Source organism: Equus caballus, chromosome 7, assembly GCF_041296265.1.
Source record: "Equus caballus isolate H_3958 breed thoroughbred chromosome 7, TB-T2T, whole genome shotgun sequence".
Classification (NCBI taxonomy): domain Eukaryota; kingdom Metazoa; phylum Chordata; class Mammalia; order Perissodactyla; family Equidae; genus Equus; species Equus caballus.
This window is the reverse complement of record NC_091690.1, coordinates 80,203,285-80,230,000: the sequence shown is the minus strand read 5'-3', so window position 1 is coordinate 80,230,000 and position 26,716 is coordinate 80,203,285. Positions and strand designations below refer to the sequence as shown.

At 50.5% G+C, this 26,716-nt stretch overlaps 1 protein-coding gene across 4 annotated transcripts in view; it reads left to right on the top strand.

Annotated features, from left to right (window-relative positions):
• Positions 1-12,400: 12,400 nt before the first annotated feature.
• Positions 12,401-26,716, top strand: part of LMO1 (LIM domain only 1) — a 41,382-nt gene continuing 27,066 nt past the window's right edge. Inside the window, exons 1-2 of one of the 4 annotated variants that reach the window (XM_023645981.2) lie at positions 12,504-12,645; positions 17,072-17,331. In XM_023645981.2, coding sequence (XP_023501749.1) covers positions 17,307-17,331 — 25 coding nt within the window. In that variant the 5' untranslated portion in view covers positions 12,504-12,645; positions 17,072-17,306. Of the gene's footprint in view, positions 12,646-16,714; positions 17,332-17,432; positions 17,840-26,716 lie in introns of those variants that run through there. The other 3 variants (XM_023645982.2, XM_001504901.5, XM_070273379.1) reach the window with 3 other exon arrangements.

Genomic DNA, 26,716 nt, shown 5'->3' with positions numbered 1-26,716 from the left:
ACTTGCTTGTAAGCAAGAGAGGCAAAAGTAGCTTCTATCATTCCTGCCTACAGATGAGAGTACTAACTTGTTCATACCTATTTGCAAGGGAAGCTGGGAAAGAGTCTCCAGTTGGGCAGCCGTGTGCCCTGGAGGGAGGGAAGAACAGAGACTGGGGACACCACCCTCAGGAAGAGGATGTTGCCTGAGATCTGCACAAGTGGAGGCAGAACCAGAATCAGGATCCAGGCCTGAGCAGTCACCACCAAGTCTGAGCAGCCCCAGCGCAGCGCTGCAGGCTCTGAGGGTTTGAACTAGCATCCTGTCCCCAGGCTGTGGGTGGTTCAGTCTGCCAGGCTTGGGCACATCTAATACAGGCCCTGAGTGGTGGCCCATTGTGACCTCCAGCCCTAACGGGACTCAAATATTTCTATGACTCACCACAAGGGGTGGCCTGAGCCCAGGGGCTCGAAGCCTGGCTTGGAGAAGCCCAAGCTGGTCCCCGTAGAGGCAGCCATGCAGGGTTATGTGCTTCCAGGTGGTCTTTTTTCCTCCAAACTTGTATCATTTGGGAGCTGGCAGGGTGGCTCAGACAGGTTGGGCATTGGGCGAGGAGGAACCCATTAGGCCTCTTGCAACATGGGGAGGTGTGGGACAGGAGGACCCTCCCAGAGAGTGGAGGAAGCAGACCAAGAGGCCTCCCCAACCAGCGCCACACACCTTGGCACCTGCCTGCAGCATCCGGGAGGACGGCTTCTGAGATGTGTGTGCTGTTGGGACATGCGGTTGTAGCTCCAAGGGGACCACCTGCATGTGGGTGTGTTCACTCTGGTGAGCTTGTTGGGAAACAGTCTGTTCCCTGGGAGTGAGTCACGGTGCTCAGCCCCCACAGGCCAGTCGGTAAGAGTCCACAAAGCTCTGGAACCAGCACCAGCCTGAGGAGCACATGGGAACACCCGGCCTCTGAGGCCCAGCCCAGGATCGTTCTAAGGCTCAGTGACAGGTGATTAGGAGGGCAGGAGAGGGAACAGATGACCGTAATCCATGCGGAATGTGGATTCAGATTGAGATTCCGAAACTGCATTTCGGGCTGGGGTTTGGTTGCTCGGTGTTTGTAGCCTCAGAGGGGACAGTGGGGCTTGGGGAACCCCCTTGGTGAGGGTCTCCGAAGGGTGGGAGGTGCAGAAGTGAAGCTATTTAGAGGTGAGCAGGGTGCCATACTCCAGCCATGCCTCACTCTAGCCGGCCGGGGAAGCCTGCAAGCTCACCAGCACCTCAGAGGGCTTTGTCCTAACCAGTTCTCAGAACAAGCTAGTTGGCTAAATAAATAAGAGAATGGAGGGAAGTATTTGAGCCAGGCAGATTCTCCCAACTTGGGGTAGGGTGGTGGGCGTGAGGGGGGCAAGGGCAAGTTCAGAATCTGAGTTGAGTTAGACCCCAAGGCCTTCTTGTCTGACCCTTTTCTCTCTCAAAGCAGGCAGCTGAAGGAGAAGATGCAAACACTTACAGCTTCATAGTTTTTCTTTTATCCCTGTCACAGAAATAATTATACAAATAACTATGTAATTAACTAGATCGTTGTGATAAGAGCTATGGAGGAAAAGCACAGTGGGCTGTGCCAGGCTGTAACAGGGAGGTCTAACCTAGTCTTGCGGGAAGAGGCCACCCCGATGAAGGAAGTGACATTGAGTCCCAGACCTAAGGGAAGAGCAAGAGGTGGTCCAAATGAAGAGGAGAGAAGAGCACGCCATGCAGAAGAAACAGCGCATCTGCAGGCCCTGAGGCAGGCAGTGGTTCAGACAATGACAAGGGCAATACTACGTGGCAGTGTGGGAGCAAGGAGGGGTGTCAGGGATGGGAGGTGCTTCAGAGGGCCAGCTCGTGCAGAGCCAAGGGACAGGCAGAGGACGGGGGCTTTCTGAGGAGGGCAATGGGGAGCCCTTACAGGTTTGAGGGGAGGTTGACAAAATCTGATTTGCATTTTAAAAATATCTCCTGGCTGTGTCCGGAGTATGGAGGCTGGATTGGTGGGGTTCGGGGTGGATGCAAGGAGACCAGTAGGAAGGTCTTGCAGCAGTGTGCAAAAGACCAGTGAGACTAGAGCAGTAGCAGTGACTATGTGACTGGAGGGAGTATCAAAAATGACTTTCTGATTTATTGCTAAATTTTTTAAAATTACAAATTACTTATTCATTATAAGTAATGAAAAGATTCTAAAAGTGTACAATGAAGAAAGATAATACTTGCCCTTAACCCCCACCTTCCATTCTCATCTACTAGGGCACCACTCTGACAGCCCCAATGGGGCAGCCTTGCACATCTTTTCTTCATGTTCATCCAAACAGCAAGAGGTTTTCTTTTAAATGGAATGATATGACTTGCTGCTCTGTAACCTACTTTTCTCATTTAACAGCATATCACAGACATCCTTGGCAAGTCAGTGGCTGTAGCTCGAACTCACTTTTTTAACCGCTGCATGATATTCTACAGCTCGGTTATGCAACAATTTATTCAGTTATTGACTGACATTGATGTTCAAATAGTTTCCAGTTTTCTGCCAACACAAAGGATGCCGAAATCATAGAGTTATCCTTATATTCAGGTGATTTTCCCCCATAGAATACACTCCCAGAAGGAAGATTTCTGGGCCAAAAGGCACGTGCATTTTTAACTTTAATAGATAGCGTCAGGTTACTTGCTCAGCAACAACTGAGAGTACCTATTTTCTCAAATTTTTAGCAGATCTGAGCATTTTACTCTTTTAAAATATTTTTGCCAATCTGATGAATCAAAGTAGTGAAGCTTATTTTGCTTTAATTTGCATTTTCCCAGCTAATAATGAGGGTGAGCATTTTATTGGACATTTAGATTTCCTCCTCTTGGAAAGGCCTGTTCATATCCTTTTTCCATTTTTCTCTTGGGCATTTGTCTTTTTTCTTAAAATTTAGAGAAACTCTTTGTATATATGGCATATTCTCCCTTTTACTATTATATATTTTGCAAGTATTTTTCTAGTAAGGCATCTTTCTTTTTCCTTTGTTCATGGTATCTGTTGCTATTGAAGTTTTAAAAATCAGATTTAGGAGATCTATCTTTTCCTCGTGACTCTTGCAGTTAATTCCCACCAAGTGTGCTCATATTATTATTACTCAAATCTATTCAATTTTTCTCATAAAATTTCTAATATTTTCATTGTTTCATTTTTATATTAAAATCTCTAACCCATTTGGAACATAATCTTTTATATTTGGGGAGGTAGGGATCTTCCTACCTTCCATTTGTTTCTTCAAGATGGATAACCAATTATGGCAGCAACATTTTTTAAAACAACTTTATTGAGATATAATTCACATACCATACAGTTCACTTGTTTAAAGTATACAATTCAATAAATTTTAGTATATTCACAGAGAGGTGAATCACCACAGTCAATTTTAAAACATTTTCCTCACCTCCAAAAGAAACCCTGTACCCTTTAGCTGTCACCTCGCTATTACCCCCAGCCCCTGGCAAGCACTCATCTGCTTTCTGTCTCTATATATGTGTCTATTCTTGACAAAAGGACTTTTGTGACTGCTTTCTTTCACTTAGCATGACGTTTCAAGATTCATCCATTCTGTGGGATGTGTCACTACTTCATTCCTTTTTATGGCTGAGTAATATCCATTTGTCAGTTGACGGACATTTGGTTTTCCCCCACCTTTTAGCTATTATGAAGAACGCGTCTAACATTCGTGTACAAGTTTTTGTGTGGACATGTGTTTTCATTTCTCTTGGCTGTAGACCTAGGAGTGGAATTGATGGGTCATGTGGTGATTCGATGTTTAACTTTTTGAGAAACTAGTAGACTGTTTTCCAAGTGGCTGCACCATTTACATTCCTGCCAGCAGAGTATAAGGGTTCTGATTTCTCCACATCTTCCCCAACATTTGCTATCATCTGACATTTTAATTCTAGCTTCCTAGTGGATGTGAAGTAGTATCTTATTGTGGTTTGATATATACTTCCCGTGATGTTGGGCATCTTTTCAGGTGTTTATCGCTATTTGTATATCTTCCTTGGAGAAATGTCCATTCAGATATTAGTTCCATTTGATAATTTTTTTATGAATTGAAATACAATTTTTATCATATATTAAATTCCTTTCAATATTTGGATCTGTTTCTAGGTTCTCTGTTCCACTGATCTATTCATCTCTCTCTGGCTTACCCCATACTGTTCAGATCATAGTGGCTTCATAGAATGTTTTATTATCTAATAATACAAGTTTTTTTCAAGTAATCTTTCTTTTCATGCTTTCTTAACTAGCCTCAGATATTTATTTTTCAAACGTATTTCAAATTAAATCTTTTCACAGTTCTAAAAATCTTTTTTATTTGGGATTCTAGTAGAAATTGCAAAAATCTATGTATTAATGTTGAAAGGATTCACTTCTTATGACAGTAAGTCTTTTCTTTGAAACCTAGCTGTCTTTCTTCATGTTCAGAGCTCGTTCTGTGTCCTTCAATATGATTCCATCACTTTCTTCAAAGAAGTCCTTTACCTTGCTGATGGTTGTTGATTTAAAGTTATTCCTGAGTATTTTATAGTTTTCTCACTATTGCAAATGATCTGTTTCTTCATTTCCATTTCTAATATATCATTGCATTTAGAAAAAACTGTAGATTTCTGTCTATTTACCTAGTATTTAGCTACCTTCCCAATTATCTAATTAATTCTAGCAGCTTTCAAACTACATTTCATCGGACTTTCTTAATATGTAATCACATCATTTGTAAACAACATATTTTTTCCTTTTTAAAAAACCAGCTATTTTATTTTGATTAGTTCATTTTCTTGTCTTATTGAATTAGTTAAAATCTCCAAAAAATGTTGAATAATAGTGATGATAATGAGCATCCTGTCTTGTTCCCAGTCTCTGGAAATAGCTTCTGAATGTCATTATTTATATATGGCTATTGGGTTTTGGTAAACAGTCTTTATCAAATTGAAGTATTTTTCTTCTATTTATGTTTTGTTATATTTTATTAGCAATATTTGTTGAATTTTATCGAAAGATTTTTGGCATAGATTACTATATTATATTTCATCCCCTTTATTTGTTGATGTAGTGTCTTACGTTGGTGGATTTCTTGATGTTGAATCATGTTTGTGGTGTTAAAATAAACCCTTCTCTGTACAGTGTATTATTCTTTTGATATTTTCCCCATAACCAATTAGCTAATATCTTATTTCAGATATTTCACTCCTTAAAACTGGTCTATGATTTTTTTTTCTTTCTTTTTAAATTCAATCTTTATAAGGTTTGGGAATCAGCAAAATCCTAGCTCATAAAACAAACCAGGAAGCTTTCCAACTTCTTCTCTTGTCTGGAATAGTTTAAATAAGATTAAAAATCATCTGTTCTTAAAGGTTATATAAAACTCATTTTCAACGTAATCTGTACCTTGTAATATTTTTATTTTGTTTTCAATCATGGTAAAATGCACAAAACATAAAACTTACCATCTCAATCATTTTTAAAACTACAGTTTAGTAGCATTAAGTATATTCACATTGTTGTGCAACCAATCTCCGGAACTCTTTTCAGCTTGCAAAACTGCAACTTTGACCTATTAAACAAAAATTTTCCACTTTTTCCTCCCCCTACTCCCTGGCAACCGCCATTCTACTTTCTGTTTCTATGAATTTGACTATTCTAGGTACCTCATATAACTGGAATTAGATGATATTTGTCCTTTTTTGGGTAACTGGCTTATTTCATTTAGCATAATATCCTCAAGGTTCATCCATGTTGTAGCATGTGTTGGAAGTTCCTTCTTTTTAAGGCTGAATAATATTCCATTGTATGTGTATACCACATTTTGCTTATCCATCCATCCATTGATGGGCACTTGAGTTGCTTCCACCTTTTGGCTATTGTGAATGATGCTGCTGTGAACAGGGGTGTACAAATATCTCTTTAAGACCTTGCTTTCAGTTCTTTTGGACATATGCCCAGAAGTGGAATTGCTGTATCATATGGTGTCTTAAGATATTTCAATGGAAGAATTTTAATTTCATTTTAAATATCTGCTGTTTGTTGGCCTATTCAGATTTCAACTTCTATGCTCAATTTTGGCTATTTTCTACCTTGCTTGGAAATCATCAATTTCTTCCAGGTTTTCACATTTATTTTCATAGGCTTATACACATTATTGTCAAGATTCTTTAATGTTTTCTATACCTGTAATATATCTCTTTTCTTATACTCAATATTGTATATTTTTGCTTTCTTTTTTTCTTAACCAGATTTGCCTGGAAGAGTTTATCTATTTTATTGATCTTTTCAAAGAATCAGGTTTGGATTTTAATTTTCTCTTTTTATTATTTTCTGTATTATTTATTATCTATTTAATTAATTTTTTATTTTAACCTTATTAATTTCCTTCTATTTTCTTTTGGCTATTTTGTCCTCTTTCTAACTTCTTAGATTAAATACCTAGTTAATTTGCTTTCAGCCTTTTCTTTAATATTAAAAGCATTTAAGATGCAATATTTATGAGCACTTCTGTTATACCTGTAATAAATATACAGAAAAAGAAAAAAAGCATTTAAGGCTATGGTTTTTCCTCTAAGTACAGCTGTGTCCTATAAGCTCTGTATGGTATGCTGGGTTCTCTTTTTTCATTACTAGATGACTTGCAATTCCAGTTTTGATCTTATTTTGATCCAATAGTAATTTAAGAGAGTATTTCTTAATTTGGCCTTGTTTTGACGTTAATAATGCTGTTTCCATTCCCTCTCTGTATGTCTTTGCCCATTGCTTTATTTTCAGTCTTCTTTGTCACTTTGTTTTGAAAATAGTTTTTGTAAACAGCATTTGGCTGTATTTTATTTTTTAACTTATGCAGACAATCTGTTTTTTGATAGGGAAATTCAGTCTCTTAACATTTAATGTAATATACTGATATCTTTAGCTTTACTTATTCTGTCTTATTATATTTGCTGTTTCTTTTCCTTCTTCCTTTTTTTTTGGTGAGGAAGATTGGCTCTGAGCTAACATCTGTTGCCAATTTTCTTTTTTTTGCTTGAGGAAGATTGTTCCTGAGCTAACATCTGTGCCAATCTTCCTCTATTTTGTATGTGGGGCCCCACCACAGCATGGCTTGATGAGCAATGTGTAGGTCCACACCCAGGATCCAAACCCATGGACCCTGGGCCACTGAAGCAGAGTGTATGAACTTAACCACTACACACACCAAGGCCAGCCCCAACCCTCCTCCTTTTTTTTTTTTTTTTTTTTAAATTTCACTGGCTCAGCTGAAATTCTGCTTTACTTCCAGATTTCTGGTATTAAGAACAGAGTGGCTGGTTTACTGAAACAAGATGAAGAGAGATTTGGGAAGAAAATCAAGAGTTCGATTTGGATTTTAAAATTTAAGTACCTTTGAGACATCCAGGTGGAGATGTCAAGAGGACATTTGGAAATACTGGAGTAGAAGTCAAGGGAGAGATCCTGAGTGAAGGTCACACACACTGAGAGTGTGGATGGCGCGCCAGGGGCAGGGGTTCCAAGAAGACCTAGGACTTAGTCCTGAGAAACACTGACTGCTAAAGGTTAGACGAAAGATGAGAAGCTGGCCATAAATAAAGACTAAAACGGGGGCTGGTCCCGGGGCTGAGTGGTTAAGTTTGCTCCACTTTCAGTGGCCCAGGTTTCGCCAGTTCGGATTCTGGGCGTGGACATGGCACCACTCGTCAGGCCATGTTGAGGCAACGTCCCACATGCCACAACTAGAAGGACCGGCAAATAAGATATACAACTATGTACTGGGGGGATTTGGGGAGAAAAAGCAGAAAGAAAAAAAAAAAAGATTGGCAACAGTTGTCAGCTCAGGTGCCAATCTTAAAAATAAATAAATAAATAAATAAATAAATAAATAAATAAATAAAGACTAAAAGGAATGTCTGTGGGGGTAGAAGGAAAACCCAGAGAATGTGTTAGCCTAGGAAAGAAACATATTCAGGAAGGAAAGAATTAAATGCTTGAAGAACTGAGAGGTCAGGTAAGGTGAGGCCTGAAAATAGTCCTTTAGTGACATAAAAGTCACTGGTGACCTTGGCAAGCCACATGGAGGCTGATGCCAGCTAGGAGCAGGTGAGGAGAGATTGGCAGGTGAGGACGTGTGACAAGAAAGGGGAAAAGACAGCGAAGTCTCTCAGGGTACATGTGGTCCAGGGCATCCATTTGTTTGCTTGTTTTGGGTGAGCCCCTAGGGTTTGTTTGCCTGCTGTGGTGAAAGGTCCAGCAGAATGGGGAGATGGAAGGAGATGAGAAGAGCCCATGAAGTACCTTGGTGGTGCAGGTGGTAGCAGGTGGGCCAGAGCAAACGCTGAGGCCAAGGCCCGGGTGGGAGGAAGGCCACGTTCTCCAGGGCTCCAGAGGCGAGGTGCACGTTGCAGATGCTGAAGATGAAGGTGGGAGCATCGACCTGGAGGCAGGAGAAGGAGGTCTCTCCTGTCTGACCCTTTCTCTCTTCTCAGTTCTAAGGTAGGAGGTGACGTCATCTGCTGAGACTGGAAGGGGACAGGGGGCCCAGATGGTTGGGGAGAAGAGAAATGGAGGACAGTAGAGCAAGTGTGGCTTCAGGAGGCCGTCCAGGTGGGGAGGGACGATGGGAGCAAAGCCTTGGTCTGCCTGATGATGTGGTGCCCTTTGTGTCTTCTGCTGAGCTCCACTGCCACCAGGCAAAGCTGGCGGGGCGGGGAGGGGGGGAGGGCTGTTCCCCTATCATTGTTCCAGCTTGTTCTTGCTCACACAGCCTTTCCCTTCTTGTTCATAGTGTAGCTAAGACAGGTTGGAACACAAAGGCCACACAAATGCCGAGTACCAGATCGCACACATTTACAATAATTAGCCCCAAATTCTGATGCTGATTCTCTTCTTCAGGATCTCCCTCTCCAAAAAGTTGTGAGACCTTCTAGGAGTGTTTACACGTGTGACCCAAGTATCCCCTGAACACCACTAGATTTTGAGTTCTGGATAAGTCATTTTCCCTCTGCCCATCCCAGGGCTGGGAAGCGGTGTTGATAGGCTAGGGGTGTAGATTCCTCCCATATAATCAGAGCTGCTGCCCAGTGCTCTTGCCATCTTGTCATCCATTCCATGCATGTGTTGCTGCCAACGCCACCACGCTGCCGATTCTAGCTGCTCTCGTCCTTTTCAGCTGGCAGGGACATACCTTTTGCTTCTAGTGAGCAGCTCTTTCAGAGGGGCTCCAATAGCAAAGCCGTAGGGCCCTTAGTGACCCAGTTCCTCACGTGCACCATGCCCTCTTCTTCTCTGAGCGCTAGTCAGGAGCAGGTCAGGCCCAGCTCTGTGCCGTACCTCTAACTACGGCTCCTCCAAACTCCAGGCCTGGCTGCTCAGTCAGTCCCCCGTGAGGCTTTCCTCTCAGGAACCTCACTGTGTCTCCAGCATGGCCCTTGATGGGGACCTCAGTCCTTATGGCAGGTCTGTCCACGTCTGAATCTCAGACTGAGCTCAGCATCTTTCACCAGCACTTAGGGCCCATAAAAAATCAGAGATGGGGCTGGGCATCTGTTTCAGTATCCCTGACACTCCTGGTTAAGCTCTCTGAATTTTCCCTTTCTCTTTGAAAACCAGGAGATTGGTCTTTTAATAGCTCACACAGGCCCTTGGTGCAAGCGCAGGTGGGGGCCGGGGAGGCTAGGTGCTCACCCATCAGGCTGACCTCTCTGAGTGTGAACTCCAGCCAGGCAGAGACAGCTACATGGTGCCATTGTATGAGCAAAAGATGCCCTCTCTGGATGGGCACAGCCCATGGCAGGCATAAGTCTTGGAGAGCAGAGAGAGGGCAGAATCTCAGCTCCTCTTGCTCCCTTGGCCGGATGCCTTAGTGCAGGGAACCAATCTAGCCACCAATCTAGGCAATGGCCATGCCTAGCTACCCAGAGAACTAAACAGCATGGAGATCCAAATATTGGGCCCCCAGAGGAAGCATGCGCCTGGGTTCTGGTCCCATGCCATCTGAGATCCTAGGGAAAAAAGATGGGGCCCAAGGGTCTCCTTCTGAGCCTTGCTTCTTGAATCTAAATCCCGCCCCTGCCTCTGCAGCTCCCATTTTCTCCAGTGACCCAGTGTATACTCTTGATACCGTATCCGTCCTTCTGCTCCAGAGGAAAGCTGAAATCATGCCCTCATGGGCTGATCTTATCCCTCAGGCCTCAATGGAATAACCCTCACTGCCACCCAGCCTTCACACAGAGACCCCCACTTACAGGAACATAGGGGAGCTATTTCCTTAGAGGACTTTGAGAGGAGCAAGGGCTTTCTAAGCAGAGGGATGCCACGAGAAGAGTCATTGGAGCAGGACCCTTCGGGATGCACTCAATCACAGTAAAGCAGTCCAGAGGGGCCGGAGTGTAAGATTGTTGTTGGAGATCACTAGATGTCAGTGGAGTTGAAGTGAGGCTTAGTGGTGGTTGCAGAGGCTTCCCTGGATCTCTCGAAGGGCCTGAAGTGAAAGGATAAGTAGTTAGGCTTTGTCTTACGGACAACGGGGAGCCGTGGAAGATTTTTGAGCAAGAGAGTGGCAGGGTCAGATCTTAGCACCAGGAAGATGACTCTAGTGGCTTGTGCAGGATGGTGAGGAGGGTTTGCCAACCCCAGGTGTGGCACGGCTGTGCTCCGTGCTAGTGGGGAATTGAGAGCAGCAGATTTAGGAGAGCATTCTGAAGAGCAACTCTGAATAGCCCCCTTTTCTTCACTGAATTGAATATAACTCATTCAGTCATTTCACAAACTTTTCTAGATACTGTGTGGGTCCGCATGCAAGGATGGAGGAGGGCAGGAGGAATCAGGAGGAGCCTCCCCCCACCCCCCGCAGGCCCCCAGCCTTCTCTCCACCCCTTAATCAGAATGTGTTTTGATAACTGGGGGCTTGGGGACAGTATAAGGGTGACAAACTGCGCCTCCTCCACCAATTAAATTTTTTAAAAAGCTGCTATGGAAGGAGCGAATATTAGTTTCCTGATTTATAAAGCCAAATGGATTAAGCTCATTCATCGCCCAAGGAAACAAAAAGGAAATCTTCAATACCTCTGTGCACATTGAGAACAGGAACAATACCGGTCTTTAGAAAGCAGAAACCTAATTTGGGGGAATCAATTACCCTCTGTGTCCCTGCCTCGGCGGGCTCTCTCACTCGGCTCTCTCAATAGAGATTTCCTGGGAGGTAAAATGTGGAGAAGTTGGTCAACCATAGGCACACCCTGCGTTCAGCCTTGCAGACAGGAGGGAAGCACTAGGGTAGGGTGGGTGGGGCTGGGAGGGGGTGTGCCTCGGTGTCAGGCGCTCGTGGAAGTGAGATGCGGGGCAGGGACCACGGAGGGCTTTGGAATAAAAGCGGGGGGGGGGGGGGGGGTGGGGGTGGGGGTGCAGTGCTGGGTTGGGCCAAGGAAGGGGCAATGGGAACTAGAGTCTATAACTCGGGGTGGGGGGGGGGTGGGGGGGGGAGCAGAGCCCAGCCAGTGCACAAACAGGTGATGGGAGGAGGGGGTTACTGTGCCCCAGCCTGGCTCCAGTGTCACCCACCGCCTCCTGTTCCTCTCTGGTTTCTCTTCTGTGGTCTGCACTTTCCCCCTGGGTTTGAGCGTGTAGGGGACAATGGCGGGGCAATTATGGAAAAAGAAAGGGGATGGGAGCGACTGCTGCAGTAGCCAGGGAATCACGCTCAGAGTCACCCACAGACGCTCTCGCACAACCTCACACATTCCTGTGCTGGGTTTCAAACCCTGGCCCACAGTCCCTAGACCCAGGACCACACCCAGCCCGATGCACTCATTTAGTCCCTCAGTCCCACACTCAGAGCGGCGGGGTCACAGACTCAAAACGACACGCCCCCACACTCCCACCCGCAGTCACACACATTCGGCCGCCCCCAGCCTCGTCTTAAGCTCTCACAGTGGCTCAGCGACCCACGCAGCCCTCACCCTGGCATGCGGACACACACACACACGCGCGCGCGCGCGCACACACACACACCCGAGTCCCTCACACGCACACTCTCTGGCTGTGCTTTTGTGTTTTGTCAGAATTAATGAGAAAAGTTCCCGTGCCCTGCGGGTAATTAGTGTCCTTGGAGTTAAATAAGCTAATGGCGGGCACCTCTGGCCCAAGCAATTATGTTTGTGTATTGAATAATTGATTCAAAGGGGGGAAGGGCCGCTAATCAGATCTGAGCATAATGAATTGATTTAATTAACAGGGGAATCTGAGGGGCCCTGGGAAACGCAGGCTGCACTCGGCGGCGGCGGCGAGCACGGCCCGCGCGGAGTGCACGGCGCGCGGCGGCGGCGGCGGCGGCGGCGGCTCCGGCTCCGGCCCGGCCCGGGCAGCGGCGGCTCGCGCGGCTCGGCGATTCCGGCCCCGGGCGCGCCCGCCCTCCCTCCCGCGCTCCCTGCCCGCGGGCCTGAGCTCCGGCGCCCGTCCTGCCGTCCGCCCCGGTCCGCGCCGCCGCTCTCGGGGCGCGCAGCCCACGCGGGGCCGGCCGGAACAGCGCAGGCGGGCGGCGGCGGAGTCGGAGCCGCGCGCCCCTCCGCGTCCTCGGCCCGGGCCGGGCTGGAGCCGCCGGGGGACCATGGTGCTGGACCAGGAGGACGGTAGGTGCCGGGGCCGCGGGGAGCGGGGGGCGCACGGCAGGGGCGGCGGCGGCGGCGCGGGCCCTGCCGAGGCCACCCCGCTCGCGGCGGCAGCGCCCCCCGCGCCGGCCCGGCCGCCTTCCCAGAAGCGCGGGGGCTGGGTGTCCGCGCGGGCGTGGGTGTCGGGGTGCCAGGCTCAGCCCCCAAGGTTCCTCGGCGGGATTAGAAAGTCACACCGGCCACCCCGAGCCCGCCAGCCCCGCACGCTCCTGCCGGGAACTTTCTCACAGGCGCTCGCCGCCTCGCAGGCGTAGGGAGCGCTGCTCCGACCCGCGCCCCGGCTTCCCCGCGGTGCCCCCTGCTCCCCATCTCCTGGGTGTCTGCGCGTCCCCCTTTCTGCACCCGACTGCGGAACCACTCCTCCAGGGGATGCCCAGAGAACCTGGGGGTGAGGGTGCAGACAAACAAGCATGGTCCTGGGGGCCCTCAGATCTGGAAGTTCATAGCTGCCAGATGGGTGACACTGCTTCACCCCTGGCAGGGCTGGGGAGGGCGCTCGCCATCAGTTCCCCCAGCCCAGCCCAGCCTGTCGGGAGGTGCCCCACTGGCTGGGGTGGGTGGATGGGTCATATATCTAAAATATCAGGGGCGGATTTACCTTGAAGCTAATGAAGTTTAAGCTTCAGAGTCCTTCAGTGTTAATTTTGTATTAGTTAGTAATCTTGTGTTCCCTTTCTTAAAGAGACCCCCCCCCCCCAATTGCATAAGTCAGCTTGGCTCTCACAAAATGTGGACCCACCCCTGGGGCCAACTCACACCCTTCCCATTCTAACTGCCAGTCTCTCAGGAGAACTCACAGCCCTGCTGGCCCATGGGCCGTCCCCAGGGCCTAGTGCAGATCCCTGGTGCCTGGGAGATGAGCCCTGAGGCAGGAGGCTGGGAAATTTGGAGCTGGGAGGCAGCTGCTGGTCTGCAGGGAAGGGTCTGGCTGCCTCTTCTTTCTCTCTCTGGCCCCTAGCTCCTTGTCCCACCCCACCACCTCCCACTATGGTGATCAACTGTCCTGGTTTGCACAGGACCACCTGGTTTTAGCACCGAAAATCCTGCATCCTGGGAAATCCCTCAGTCACAGGGCAGACCAGGACAGTTGGTCAGCCTACACCCACAACCTTCTCAGGCTGTTATGCGGGGTGGGTTGGCCTTCATCAAAGGGATGGGGGAAACTTGTTTTCTGGGGTGCAGATATGGCCTAGGCCTCCGCAAAGCCTAACAAATGGTCACTGCAGCTTCCTGGAAGTCTGTTCAGGGCTCCCAGAACCCAAAGAGGAAAAGTTTGCCGACTGTGCCTTCTCCACTCTAGCTGGTTGCAAATTCCTGTGTGTGGGCTGTGTTTGTGTGAGAAAGGGGCCGGGTAGGGCATCTGAACTTGGCCAGCAGGTACCCTGATTGGACTGCAAAGTCTGTAGGTTCACTCTGTCCTGTCAACTGTGGTGGCCACAGGAAAGGAGCCCTTGTCACTCTGAACACCTCTCTGAGTGTCACCAGTGAGGCCAGCTTGTAACCCCGTTTTGGAGACAGCTGCATTGTGTTGGGAGCAGGGCCCTCGGGCTGAGGCACGTCTGATGGCCTCCTCGCAAGAGTTCTGGAATATCTGGTCTACCCAGGCCCTCGGGCACCGAGTCTGCCCCCCCAACCCCAATGCAAGAACCCTTCCTCAGGACTTTCCTGCCAGGTGCAGCGACAAGCTGCTAGGACCTGCCCAAAACTTTGTAAAGCAGCCAGGAGCACCCTCTATCTCACCGTAACCTTAGGGGCTCATCAACTGGCCTCCGTCTGCCGTCCCCAGAGGCGTTTCAAGGGCATTTGGGAGCACTCTTGGCAGTGTCAAAGTGATAGTACAGGCTCATCACTTGTGGAATGTGTTGGGTGCACACTACCTCCCCCAGCCCCAGGACATCTGAGGATTCCACCCTGGTGTTGTGGGCCTGCCCCTGGGCCTAGAGGCAGCTTGGGTGGGAGTGAGCATGGGCCCGGGACTTACCTGCCTGCCCAGCTATTACCCAGGACCTGAGAGGGAGGCCGCTGATGAGAGGCTCATGTCTGGCTCTGTCAACCCAGCAGGCCCCTTCCTGGCTGGGAGCTCAAGTCACCCAAACCCTCCAAGGTTTGCTGGGTGGCTCCGTAAGCCAGAAGGCCTCCATGGAGGCCCTTCTCCAGACCAACATAGGAGCTCAAAGCTCACAACTGGGGGTGCAGAGAGAGCCGCCTGTGGACGCAAGCAGCCCTTCACACACAGCGCCAGTCCTCTGCTGACATGCCTGCGTCACTTCTGCAGCCCCTTCCTCAGCACCCCAGGCCCACTGTAGTCCCTGGGTTGGGGCCCCTGATTCCCCAAAGGGATGCCAGTGGTGTGGCTGCTAATTGGATACCTAGGAGGCTGCGGAGAGCTGGTGTTGGGACAAAGAGTCCCAAGTACCACACATAGATAAGAGAGTAGGAAAGTGGTCCCAGCTAGTCAGTCCTGATTTGTGGGTCAGGGCCAGACCTGGAGGTGAGGAGGAGCAGCCTGCAGGTCAGGAGCAAAAGTGCAGCCCTTGAGGAGTGAATGCCTCCGGGTAGCACCAAGGTGTCTGCAGCAAGAAGCTACCCCTTGCCAGCCTGTCAGGCCCGCTGCTTGCTACACTGTCTGGCCCCCAGCTCAGGCTGGGGGGAGGGGCTAAATGTGCCAGTGGCAGCAGTGCCAAAGGCTCCCGGGACCCTCAGGGTATGGCTCTGGCTGCAGTGGCAGGGGAGAGATCAAGCTCACAGTCCTGAGGGCTGATGATTCTGACCAAAATGATATCTTTAACATCAAATATACTCAAGGACTATTAGGATTAAGTATTCAAGATGAAGGGGAAAGCGAAACCCTCTGAGCTGCAGATGAGGCATCTCATTAGAGGCAGCCTCTCTTCTGTTTTCTCAAAGGCTGACTTCCCTGCCTGGGACAGAGGAAGATGGGCTGCAGCACCCTCCCCCATGCCCCACTCTCTTCAAGTACCCTGCACTGGGGTCTCCAGGGCTTAAGGGGCCTGGCCTGGGCTCCAGGTCTCCTTTGTACCCAATAACCCCCCCCCCATTATCTACATTCACATGCGTTATCTCATCTGATCCCCACAACAAGGTCTCCCACCTCACAAACAGGGAAACTGAGGTCCAGAGAGAGAAATTGACTTCTAAGGTCCACTGTTGGTAATAGGCATAGTTGGGATGAAATCCCAACTGGTGTTCCTTTGGCCTCAGCTTCAGCTTCCTTCTCCCTGCTTGGGTCTAGTCCTCAGAAGTGATTGCCAGTGTTGAGCCTCTGACACGTCTGTCTGGAGCCCTCCTTGGACCAGAGAAAAGCCATTAAGATTTCCATCACATCCTGGAACTCTGTACTGTCAAGACAAAAAGCTCTTGGTATTTGAGTGGGCTTCCTGGACTAGGCAGACGAGGCTCCAGCCCTAGGGCTCTGGAGAGAAGCAGGGTTCAAGAGGAGAGGAGATGGACACTGTCTCCCTTCCTGCCTCCAGATTCACAGAGCAAGAATTATCAACTCTGTAATAGCAGGAATCTTTGTTTGGTTCACTGCTGAATCCCCAGTGCCTTAGAATAGTGCTTGTTGCATAATACGTGCTCAGTAAATAGTTGCGGAATGAGAAAAGTCTTCGAGGCCATGCTGTGCTTGCTCAGAGAGAAGCTGAGACAGGATCCCACTCCCTATGGAATCGGGATGCTCTTGGGAGACTGCAGGGGTCAGGGTGGTGGTATAAGACTCACGGTGGGAGAGGTGGTGCCCTGCAGAGGGTTAACTTTGCCAAACAATCCAGGAAGTAACCAGAAACCCCGAGGAAGAGCAGGTAGGAAGGGAGGGTACAAAGTCAGAGAAAGATCACCCAAGTGGGAGCGGGCCAGAAATCAAGGCAGAAGGGCTGGAAGTGACAGGCAGGGGTAGTCCACCAGTCAAATAACCAGGATGAGAACCCTGGGTCCTGAGCGGAGCCACACTCCGAGCTGGGGCCGAGAGGCCTCCAGGTGGCGCTGCAGAGCCGAGCAGCCGCGAGTTTCCACTCCCCATTAACCCGGGAGGGAGGGGGGCCTCGGGAAATGTGTGCATTTATTCAGTAGCAGGAGTGCAAACCTCATACATTGAGGGAGAAAGGCAGCGGGAGACGGCCGCCGAGATTCCCCCATCTCTTTGAATATAATTTTAGATTGAGATTCAGATTAAATCCGAGGGGAAAACACTTTATGAGGCTGAAAGCTGTGTCGTTGCCAGAGCCAGGGTTATGAGCTATCAAATGCAATTACATTAAGACAGATTATACTGGGCAAATTGAGCCATTTAGAAGGTGAGAATCAAAGAAACGGCTCTGATCCTCTCTTCCCCCTGCTATCTCCCTCTCTCTCTCTCTCTAAATTGCAGTTCGTAGTTCCTTGCAATCCTGAGGCACAAAAGTAGGTGAGACTGCTTTTGTATCTGCGAAGTGCTTCACTCCTGAATGTAATTCTAGCTGAGTGCAATCTAGGTTAAGAGCCGGACAAGCGGGTAATTAGAGCCTGCTCGCTGCCAGAGGACCGGCCGCCCCGCCGAAGCGCGCCCGGAGTCGGCGCCCTTCTCCCGGCCGAGTCAAGCTGCGGCTGGACACGGAGCGCCCGAGATGATGGTGCTGGACAAGGAGGACGGTAGGTGGCGGGCGGGGGTCCCGACGCCCCGCACCCCCTCGCCCCCCGCCGCGGCGCGCGGGAACACACACGCCGGGACTCAGGCGCACACACGCCGGGCTGTGCTGGGCTTGCCAGGCGGGCGGCACGCAGGGGGCTGGGGCCGGGGCGAGGGGTTGGAGAGGTGAGTGAGCCCCTGGGACCGGACCGCGGGCCGGCGAACCGTGTGCCAGCCGTGTGATGCTCTGCCGGCCTGCGTGGAGGCTCTGGCCCCCTCCGATCTCGGCGCAGCGGCGGTTAGCGTAGAGCGTTTCGTCTTTGCGGCTGCTCCTCTCACCGCAGCCATCACTCGCGCCGGCCACGTAACCAGAGAGGCGCTGAACGCCGAGCAAATCAGTGGCTTCGGGAGAATCGGACTCCAGAGCTTGCGGCGAGCGGGCGCGCGGGAAGACAGCACTCGCCCGGGGTGCCCGGCAGGCGAGGGGAAGGCCGGCTGGACCGGGAGGCAGCTGTCTGCAAGCGTGACTCGGTGAGAGAGAGAGACGCCTCCTGTGCTGGCCCGCTGTCTCCCTGTCTCCTGGGCACGGAGGCGGGAGTTTGGCCCAGAGGAAGAAAGTGGCTCTCTACCAGCCAGTGGCACTCGTGCGGAGCGGCCCGCGACAGTGACATGAACCTGCCGTGGTCAAGAGTCTCAGTGCGCCTCAGAGGTCAGAACAGAGGGGCCCATGCTTGCTGGGGGCCACTAGCAAGTGGTCTCACATGCCCCCAAGGCTTCCTGCCTGGGAGTGCCCTGCCCTAAGTGCCCTGGTATGTGCAGGAGGGTGTGCGCGGACCTTTAAGGGTAAAACCAAGCCGGTGCCAGGTGACCAGAGAGCAGCCCCCAGGGTTAAGACAGTGGCCATTCCCTGGCTGTCCCAGGCCCTCCTGACTTGTAGGTAAGCGTTGCCTGGCTTGTTAGAGTTGTAGAGACATGTGTTTGTAATTTTTGGCACCTGTACTGCCACTTGCGACCCACTGATAAGGAACCGAGAAGGTGGGTTTTCTGTGACTCAGTGGGAATCCTCTTAGCATGACTGTAGTGGCCATCCTTTGACATGCTACTAGTGTGTTTCTGCTGGGCCTGTGCCCTCTGCCCACCAGGTCGGTGGTGTTCTTGACATCGTCACTTGGTGAAAATTTGAAGTTAAGTGACTTGCTCAAGGTCACACCGGATGTTCACTTTGCTGCTCCCACGTGCTGATGCCCCTGACCTCCCCACCACTGTCTGAGACTTCCAGCAGGCAGGGGCACTTAAAGTGTGTGGCCTGGGGGTGGCATGTAGGGGAGCCCTGTGGCGGGCAGCCCTTGAAGGCCGTTTCTCGGCATGTGTGTAGTAAGAGAGGAAGGGGCACTGAATGCTTCTGGGCAAAAGAATCCATTTGCCAGGGTCTGGCTGGGCTGTGAGACCCGTCCTCAGTACATTCTTTTCTCTTCATGGACCCCTCCCCTGAAGCCCTGTACGGGCCGTCGGAGGACTGGGCTGGTGCAGGTGTATATGGAATGAAACGGGGAAGAGATCTGGGGTCCAGCCATACAAGGAGGGAGGAGGCCTTGATTCCACTTCTTGCCTCACTAACTCCCTGTGTTATCTCGGACCAGTCACGGCCATCTCTAGACTTTATTTTCCCTCTCGGTAAAATGAGGGGCTTGGAGAAACCAGTGCAGAGGGCCCTTGCTTGGTGTCTGGCGTGCTCTCACTATGGGGAGCACGTGGAAATCAGGGTATGTCTGTAGCTGAGGTTATTTGGTATGCTTGGCTTGCCGTGCCCAAGCCAGAATCCAGAAGACCCAGGCGCTGTACGTGGGAGGCCTCAGGCAGGGAGACTGGTGTCATGCTGACAAGATGACCCATAACTACCACCTAGGGTCTTGGGGCTAGTGCTCCGTGCAGGCACCCCAGAGTGCCTCGGCTTCTTTCACGTGCACCCTGAATGGGAATGGATCTCTGGAGGTCATTTGAGCCAGTCTCCTGCCTCCAGCCTCCAGTGTAGCTCAACTGCCCTGGGCATGTGTGTTTCCCCTCATCTCCAGCAGACCTGCAGAGGAGAGCTCATGGTGACCGTCAGTCCCCCACCCTGTCCAGTCTAAACAATATGGTGCCTACTACCGCTGATGTCGCTGAGCTCTGGGACTCGTGACAGCACAAGGAATGTAGCTGGCTGGGGCCCTAAGGAGCCCATTGGACTCTTGTCCTATCCAGCCTAGAGCTGTCCTCCAAAAACAACCTTTCTGTTCGTAAATCCACTCTCCACTCCCCATTAGAGTCTGGCCTATCCTGGTTCTAGGAAACCTTGAAGGTGGCACCTTCCGCTGGAGGAGGTAGAAAGGCTCTGGACCCGCTCACCTGTCCCTCCAAACCAGCTGCCTAGTTTGTTCCTAGCACTTATGCCCTCCTGCAGGTGGTGATCTGAGCTGGGTGGCAGCATTGACCCCCAGGGCCCCCAAGGAGTGTGTCCCTCAGGGCTATGGCACTGCACCCTTTGTCTGGCTGCAGCAGGGACCTGGGCTCCTATTAACCACCCCCAACGCCTTTTCTGCACCTGACAGCATCTTATTGGAAGAGGCTGGCGCTCTTCTGGTGGAAGTCGGGTCTGCTGGCCGCCAAGGACCAAAGCTCTTGCTCTGCTGGGCTGCAGGGCTTTCATGTTGCTCTTCTGAAAGATAATAAAATATCAATCGCTTTGCCGTAGCAACGGGTTTAAGAGACTTTCTGAAGTATTGAATCGTCAGAAAATTTTTTTTTTTTTTTTTGCTTTTAAGCACAGTGCATTATTAATAAAGTAATCCATTAGGTCGAGCAGTGAAGGGCCACCACAGAGAGGAAAGATCTGTTTTGCAAACAGTTAAACTTCGGGTTTTAAGATTAATTGCTTTCATTTGGACGCTTGCTCTTGGCCTAGCCTTCTCCACTTTACTGGAACTCAGGGTCCGGGCTTTCTAAATGCCGTCGGGCCTGCCTGTCAGCAAAGGGAGCCCAGCTCCCACTTTCCCTGAGGAACGGCCCTTCTTCCGCTGGCACGTCCACTTGGGCTGGCACTAGGCTGTGGCCTTTCCGGGGAGGTGTGTAGTCCCCAGGGAGCAAAGGGAGCTCCTGCCCTGAGCCCTGAGAGTCAAATTAGCCCTCAGGCTGTTGGAGAAGAGCCCCCAAGCAGGGGCAGACAGCAGAGGGTCCAGCAGCCCCAAGAACAGTGAGAACCTTGGGTTGTGACGGACCGAGCAGGAGAGGATGCTGAGGGCACTCCTTTGGGGGTGCCTGGGTGTCCCCAGATGCATGCTGGAAAAGGGCATGTCTGAGCATAAGCTGCCTCTGCAAAGGCCCAGCAGGAAGGCTGGGGTGACACAGGAAGCAGCAGGCAGGTTGTAGAACTAAACGCCAGACATGATTCCTGGAGCATTTTTAATAAGTAAAAATGCCTAAGGAGAGTGGAGCTGGACTGAGGAGGACCAGACAGCAGGTCTTCAATTGTTAATGACCCCTTTGAGCACGGCCTCCACAGCTGACTTGGTTGATCCAAGAGGGCAGGCTCTTGGCTGTACTTGGGTACTGACCAGCCCTTGCCCAGCCACCAGCAGGACCTCCTGAGATATCCCACCGTGCTCTGGACCACAGGGAGTCCTGGGGGGGCCTCTCCTGCCAGAGTGTGGCCAGGACCTTCTCGGCCCTGGAGATGGAGGCAGGGAGTGGGCCCTGATGCTGGTCCACAACAGAGACCCCGGCCTGTTGGCAGGAAGGTAGAGCCCAGCAGGCACCGCTGTCTGCTAAGGACTGGTAAAGGCCTTGTGAGGCTGACCGGGTGGGGACCCAGCCTGCTACTCACCCGGTGCCTAGAAGAGGAGGCTCTGCATCTGCACCTACCATGCCAACCCCTGCAGCAGCCACCTCCTCACTGCCGGGAATGAGGCATCCCAAATCCCGAGCTGCACATATAGCCACTTGTGCTTTCTGCCCAAATTCAGCCAGGCAGAGAGTCTGTAAAGATGGGTCTCCCCCAACCCCTCCCGGAGCCTTGGGTAAAGAAGCAGGTGCTTTCTCTGTTCCCTGCTCTTCCATACATTTGCCCACACAGAGCACTAAGGGGGACAGGGAAACAACATAAATTGGTCTGTCGTCCGGAATCCATGTCTCGCTAATGTACCCAGATTAACTCAACTGTAAATTGTCTCCTTGGATAGCGGTGTCTTGCTAAAAGTTTCCCATATGATTCATGATTTGGATTGCTTTTAACGGCTATTGGCTAAGCAAGCCGGTGACTGTACAAGGTGATGCAATTGGCATTAGCGAGGGGAGGCACGGGAGCGTGTAATGCAGTCAATACTGCATTAACTACTGATGCCCAATTACAGGGAGTAGGAGAGAGCCTTTCAGGAGCATTAGGACTCGGGGAAGCTGAGATCACTGGCTGCTGCTCGCCTAAAAGCTTCACCCTTTGTGTGCCGGGGTTCGGCGCTGTCGTGGCCCCTCACTTGGCCTCTGTGGCTGAGGGAGCTGACTTTCTCTCTTGCCGTCTCTCTTACTCTCTCTGAACATGTCCCACAAAGATGCTTTTAGCACATGGAAATATGCATTTTCCTAGAGCTGAGGCCTGCCTCTCATCCCTCCTGAGAATTGATTCTCCATCCCACCCTATGTCCCAGAGTCAGAGGAGGTGGCTGCCCCACCCACTTCCATTTAAGGAGCCTCTGAGCAGACCTCATTGGTGAGCAGGACCAAGAGGAGGTCTATTTTGGTCTCTCTCCCTTGGAACAGATGGATGATTTTTAGCGAACATGGGGGGCCAACCCTCATGGTCATGGGTGAAGGAGACATGAGGTTCAGATTTGGCGCAGCTGGGCTGCCGGCGCAAGGTTGCTGGAGTTGGGAAGTGGTGGTGGTTGGATGGATTGGGCCTTCTTTGAGCAGAAGACAGAGCTGGGGAGGTTGTTGGGGGTGTGGCCCAAGCCATGTTGGGGTCCTCAGCAGATGCAGGCCCCCTCTAGAACTATGTCCCACACAGGGCCGAGGCTGCCCACATGTAGCCAGGAGGCCAAGGCTGTTGTTCAGATCCATCTCCACGGGCCTCCCAGGAACCCCCTGGTCAGGGGCATTAGGAAGTTTGAAAGGAGTTAGGGAAGAAAGTAGAGGAAAGGGCATGGGTGCCCCAGTGTGTTAGGTACTGTTGGACTGACTGCCACATCTACCATCCTGCTAAGCTCTGCCGGTCCACTATGTCCACTGTGGTTTTGTATTCCCTGCCCACCCAACGTTGAGGTTGCTTTATCCCTATACTTTCTCATCTCTACAGTGACAATAACCACATCTAACTGGCTGGATTGTTATGGGGACTAAATGAGATCATGTCCATGTACACACTTGATAAACCAGGAAGCCTCCTGCCTGTGTGAAGCGACAGTGCTCTCTGCACAGCTACGGTATGATCTGAAATAGTCCTGTGCCCAGTTCAGTGCCTTGTTCACTGCTGGCCACTAGGCCCTCCCCCTGCCCCTTCCAGTTTATCCATCATGGCCATCGATCACCGCTGTCCAGGAGGCAGGCTGGCCTCCTGGCGGGTAGCATCAAGGGAAGAAGGCTCCAAGATCACTCTTTTGCAAGGCCTTCCATTTGTATGGCGGCAACTGAGACAACTGTTGTAGGGAGTTAGAGCCCAGAGCTTCAGCATCTTTCTGCATTCCGTGTCTCACTTTCATCCCCTCTCCCCTGTCCCCAAGGTGTGATAAGGATGGGTGGTAGAAAACCCTGATGAGGAAAAACATCAGCCGGACCAGCGCCATGTGCCTGGGACTCCCAGGCATGGCCGTGGCCAGCCTACTCACAGCCCAGGGGATGTGGTTCTGTCCTCAGGTGTTGATCCTCCTGGCTGGTGCTGATGGGTCCTAACCTAGCCTGGGCCTTCACGGACTGGAGAAGCCCTCGAGGTGCATATGGCACGTAGCCCATGCTGCCCGCCCACCCTGCATGGATTTGAAGGACGCTGAGTTCTGCAGGACATCCTCCCACCCTCAATCTTAACTCTTCATGGTGCTGCTAGAGTGAGTTTTCCTGGCAGGTCTGTACTCGAGATAGGACTACACCAGGGGCGTCAACTTGTACTGACTTCCACATCTCTTCCCAATGCTGAGTTCGGCAACATCACATTGGTAGCTTGAAATCAGCCATGATGGGAGTAGTAACACCATGGAAATTGGCAAACACTACAAATAGGGACTTCTCCCCAGAGAGCCAGTTATTACGTATTTATCAGCACACTACTGGGTTGCGTTCATCTGGAACTCTCCCATCCCACCTACCGTCTTTGTCCTGGTGCTCATTACAGCCAGATGACCCAGCCTCTGGTACCCTGGCATTCTGCCTGAGACCTGCAGCCATGCTAGGCTATGTGGGTCTAATATGTCCGCTCTGGTTCATGTTCCATGCAGACCTGGCATTGGCCTCCCCACCCTTGCTTGTGTTGTCCCCTTGTCTGGCACATCCTCTCCCCTTTAGTTGGTCTTGCAGGAGCCTACAAGTGACCAAAGCTTCTTACAGACCATTCCAGGCTGTGCTCGGAGTCACATCCACCCCACCTAGCAACAAGCTTGTCTCTCATTGGTTGGAGTGTGCTTATTTTGTGTTCTGTCTAAGCTGGGAGCCCACAGTGGCTGACACAACTAGGGGCACAATAAAAGAAGGTGATGGGAGAGAAGTGAGCAGGCTGGTCCAGGTCACAGGGGCAGATCAGGTCACTAGCTCCTACCTTCTGCCCCTTCCCAATTGGGCTTTCTTGAGTGGCCTACTGTCTTCAGGTGCAGCCTGCCAGCATGATTCAGGAGACCTGGGTTCTAGCCAGATCTGACTGCTAGGTGACTTCAGACAACTTACTGGGCCTTAATTTTCACATCTCTACAGTGGGAACAACACCTACTGGCAGGTAAGGTCCATGTATACACTTGATAAGCCAGGAAGCCTCCTGCCTGTGTGAAGTGGTGGTGCTCTCCATACAGTTACAGTATGGTCTCTGTGGCTTCAGCCCCTTGGTCTATAGGGTTCTTAAAAACACAATAACTATTGTTTTTCTGAACCCGTACTTAAAAGTGAGGCGTTGTGCTATGCATATGTATCAGCTAGTTACTGCTGCATAACCAACTACTCCACAACTCAGAGGCTTGACACAATAAGCGTCTATTTAGCTCTCGAATCTGTGGGTCAGTGGTTTAGGCTGGGCTGGGCTCAGCAGTTCTTTGGGTCTCGGCTCGCCTCATGCCTGGCAGATGGCTGATGGACTGGATGCTGGGGGTGGCAAGACTGCATGTCCCTCACCATCCAGCAGGCTCTTCCAGCTTGTTCTCATAGAGGACACAGATGCAGGGGAGAGAGTGGGAGCACACTAAAGGCTGCTTGAGGCCTAGGTTTGGCTCTGGAATATTGTCACCTCTGCCACATTCTATCGGCCAAAATAAATCAAGCCCAGCCCAAGTTCAAGGGGTGGGGAAACAGATTCTACCCTTGAAGGGAGGAGGTGAAAAGTCACATTGCAAAGGGCATGGATACTGGGAGGGGTAGAGAAGTGGGGCCATTTCTGTACTCAGTTGACCAAAGCATCTTCCGTGTATGATCTCATTTAATACCTTAACCACCTCAGGAAAAAGCTACTCGTATTATCCTCATTTTACAGACAAGAAAACTGCTGTACAAGGAGGCTGTGTAGTTGGCCGCGGGTTCCATAGCTCCCAAGTCCAGAGCTGGGCCGTGAACCCAGGCCGTCTGACGGCAGAGCGTGCTCTCCTTGTCTGCGCTCTGCAGGCTACCTGTTCCAGCTGGCAGACTTGGGGATGAGGGAGAAGACGCTCGGAGAGTTCTCAGGAGAGGGCGTGGAGCCAGCGAGGATGATTTGGGGGGATGATGAGGGAGTCTTGCTCTTGGGGCATTTTGTGGGACCTGCCCTTGGAGCCCTGGCCCATTCCTCCACGGGCAAGAGAGGCGGGCCACAAGAGGTCAGCCCCCACTGCCTTCTCCCACTTTTCCTCTCTGTCCTGCAAGCCACTGGACAGTTGGAAGGGGTGTGAAGCTCTGTGGTTACCAGGGCTGACTAAACCCGGGGCATGTATGCAGATGCAGCCAGGCGGGAATCAATTCATTGGTTAGCCCCTTTCCTCAAAACGGGATGGTAAGTGGGCTGGTGAGAGGCCTGGGTACATTCATAAACCAGCTGATTGAAAAGCAATATTTCAGATAAATACAAGCCAGCGATCTATCAGTGGTTGTAATAAAACCCAGGCTTCAGGCTGTGATTTTATTTTGAAATAATAAGAATTGCTTGATTCTTTTTACTTGAGTTACCATGGTAATTCCAGCGTGGAGCAGTGTTATATTGATTTAGAAAGTGGACAGTAATATTTCTTTTGTGTTATTCTGTTTCTAGGCCTTGATTTCTAATTTCCACTTGGAGATTACTTTTATAAATTTCTTAAGTCCTTCCACTTTTTTTTCCTCTCACAGTATAATTTTCCTCTCATACGCTGCTATGTTCTGAGCTTATTGGTTTCCTCTTATTTTAAATTAAACTTGCTGGTTTCAAATATTGAAATGACATCTTTGTCTCTGTCTGTACTTTGGTTTAGCAAAATATTACAGTCTGACGCTTTCTGCTTAATAATTTAAGGGAGGCATTCTGTCGGCCCTCACTGGGTGCTGATAACTTATGACTTAACCAACGTAGGCCTTAAACTCCTGACATTTTAATATTGTGTGGTGGGAGCGGCTGCCCCTCTGCTCTGAGTCTCAGTGGAGAAAAATCTGTGTGGTACCCCAGAAGGGAGTTTTAATAATTCAACTTTGCCAGTTGGTGTGATGACTTGATGGGGGAATGGGGGAGGCCCATTCTTCCCAGATAAGTGGGAGCTTCCTATGACCCATAGCCAGCACCCACTCCATCCTGTCTTTTCTTTCCCCTGAATCTTTTTTTTTTTTTTTTTTGGTGAGAAAGATTGTCCCTAAGCTAATATCTGTTGCCAATCTTCCTCTTTTTGCTTGAGGAAGATTATCACTGAGCTAACATCTGTGCCAATCTTCTCCTGTTTTGTATGTGGGACACCACCACAGCATGGTTTGATGAGCAGTGCGTAGGTCTGCACCAGGGATCCGAACCCACAAACCCTGGGCTGCTGACGTGGAGTGTGCAAACTTGACCACTGTGCCGCTGGGCCAACCCTCCCCTGAATCTTTAAAAACTCCAATTCCTAATCCCTGGTGATGGATTGTCCAGGAAGGATCATGTGGGGGCTGCCTTTGGGCATCATCAGAATGCTTGAACTCACCGTTTCTCATTTTCCTATTTGTCAAACAAGCGGAGCTAGCAGGGCGTTGAGTCAGACTTAGTTCAAATCCCATCTC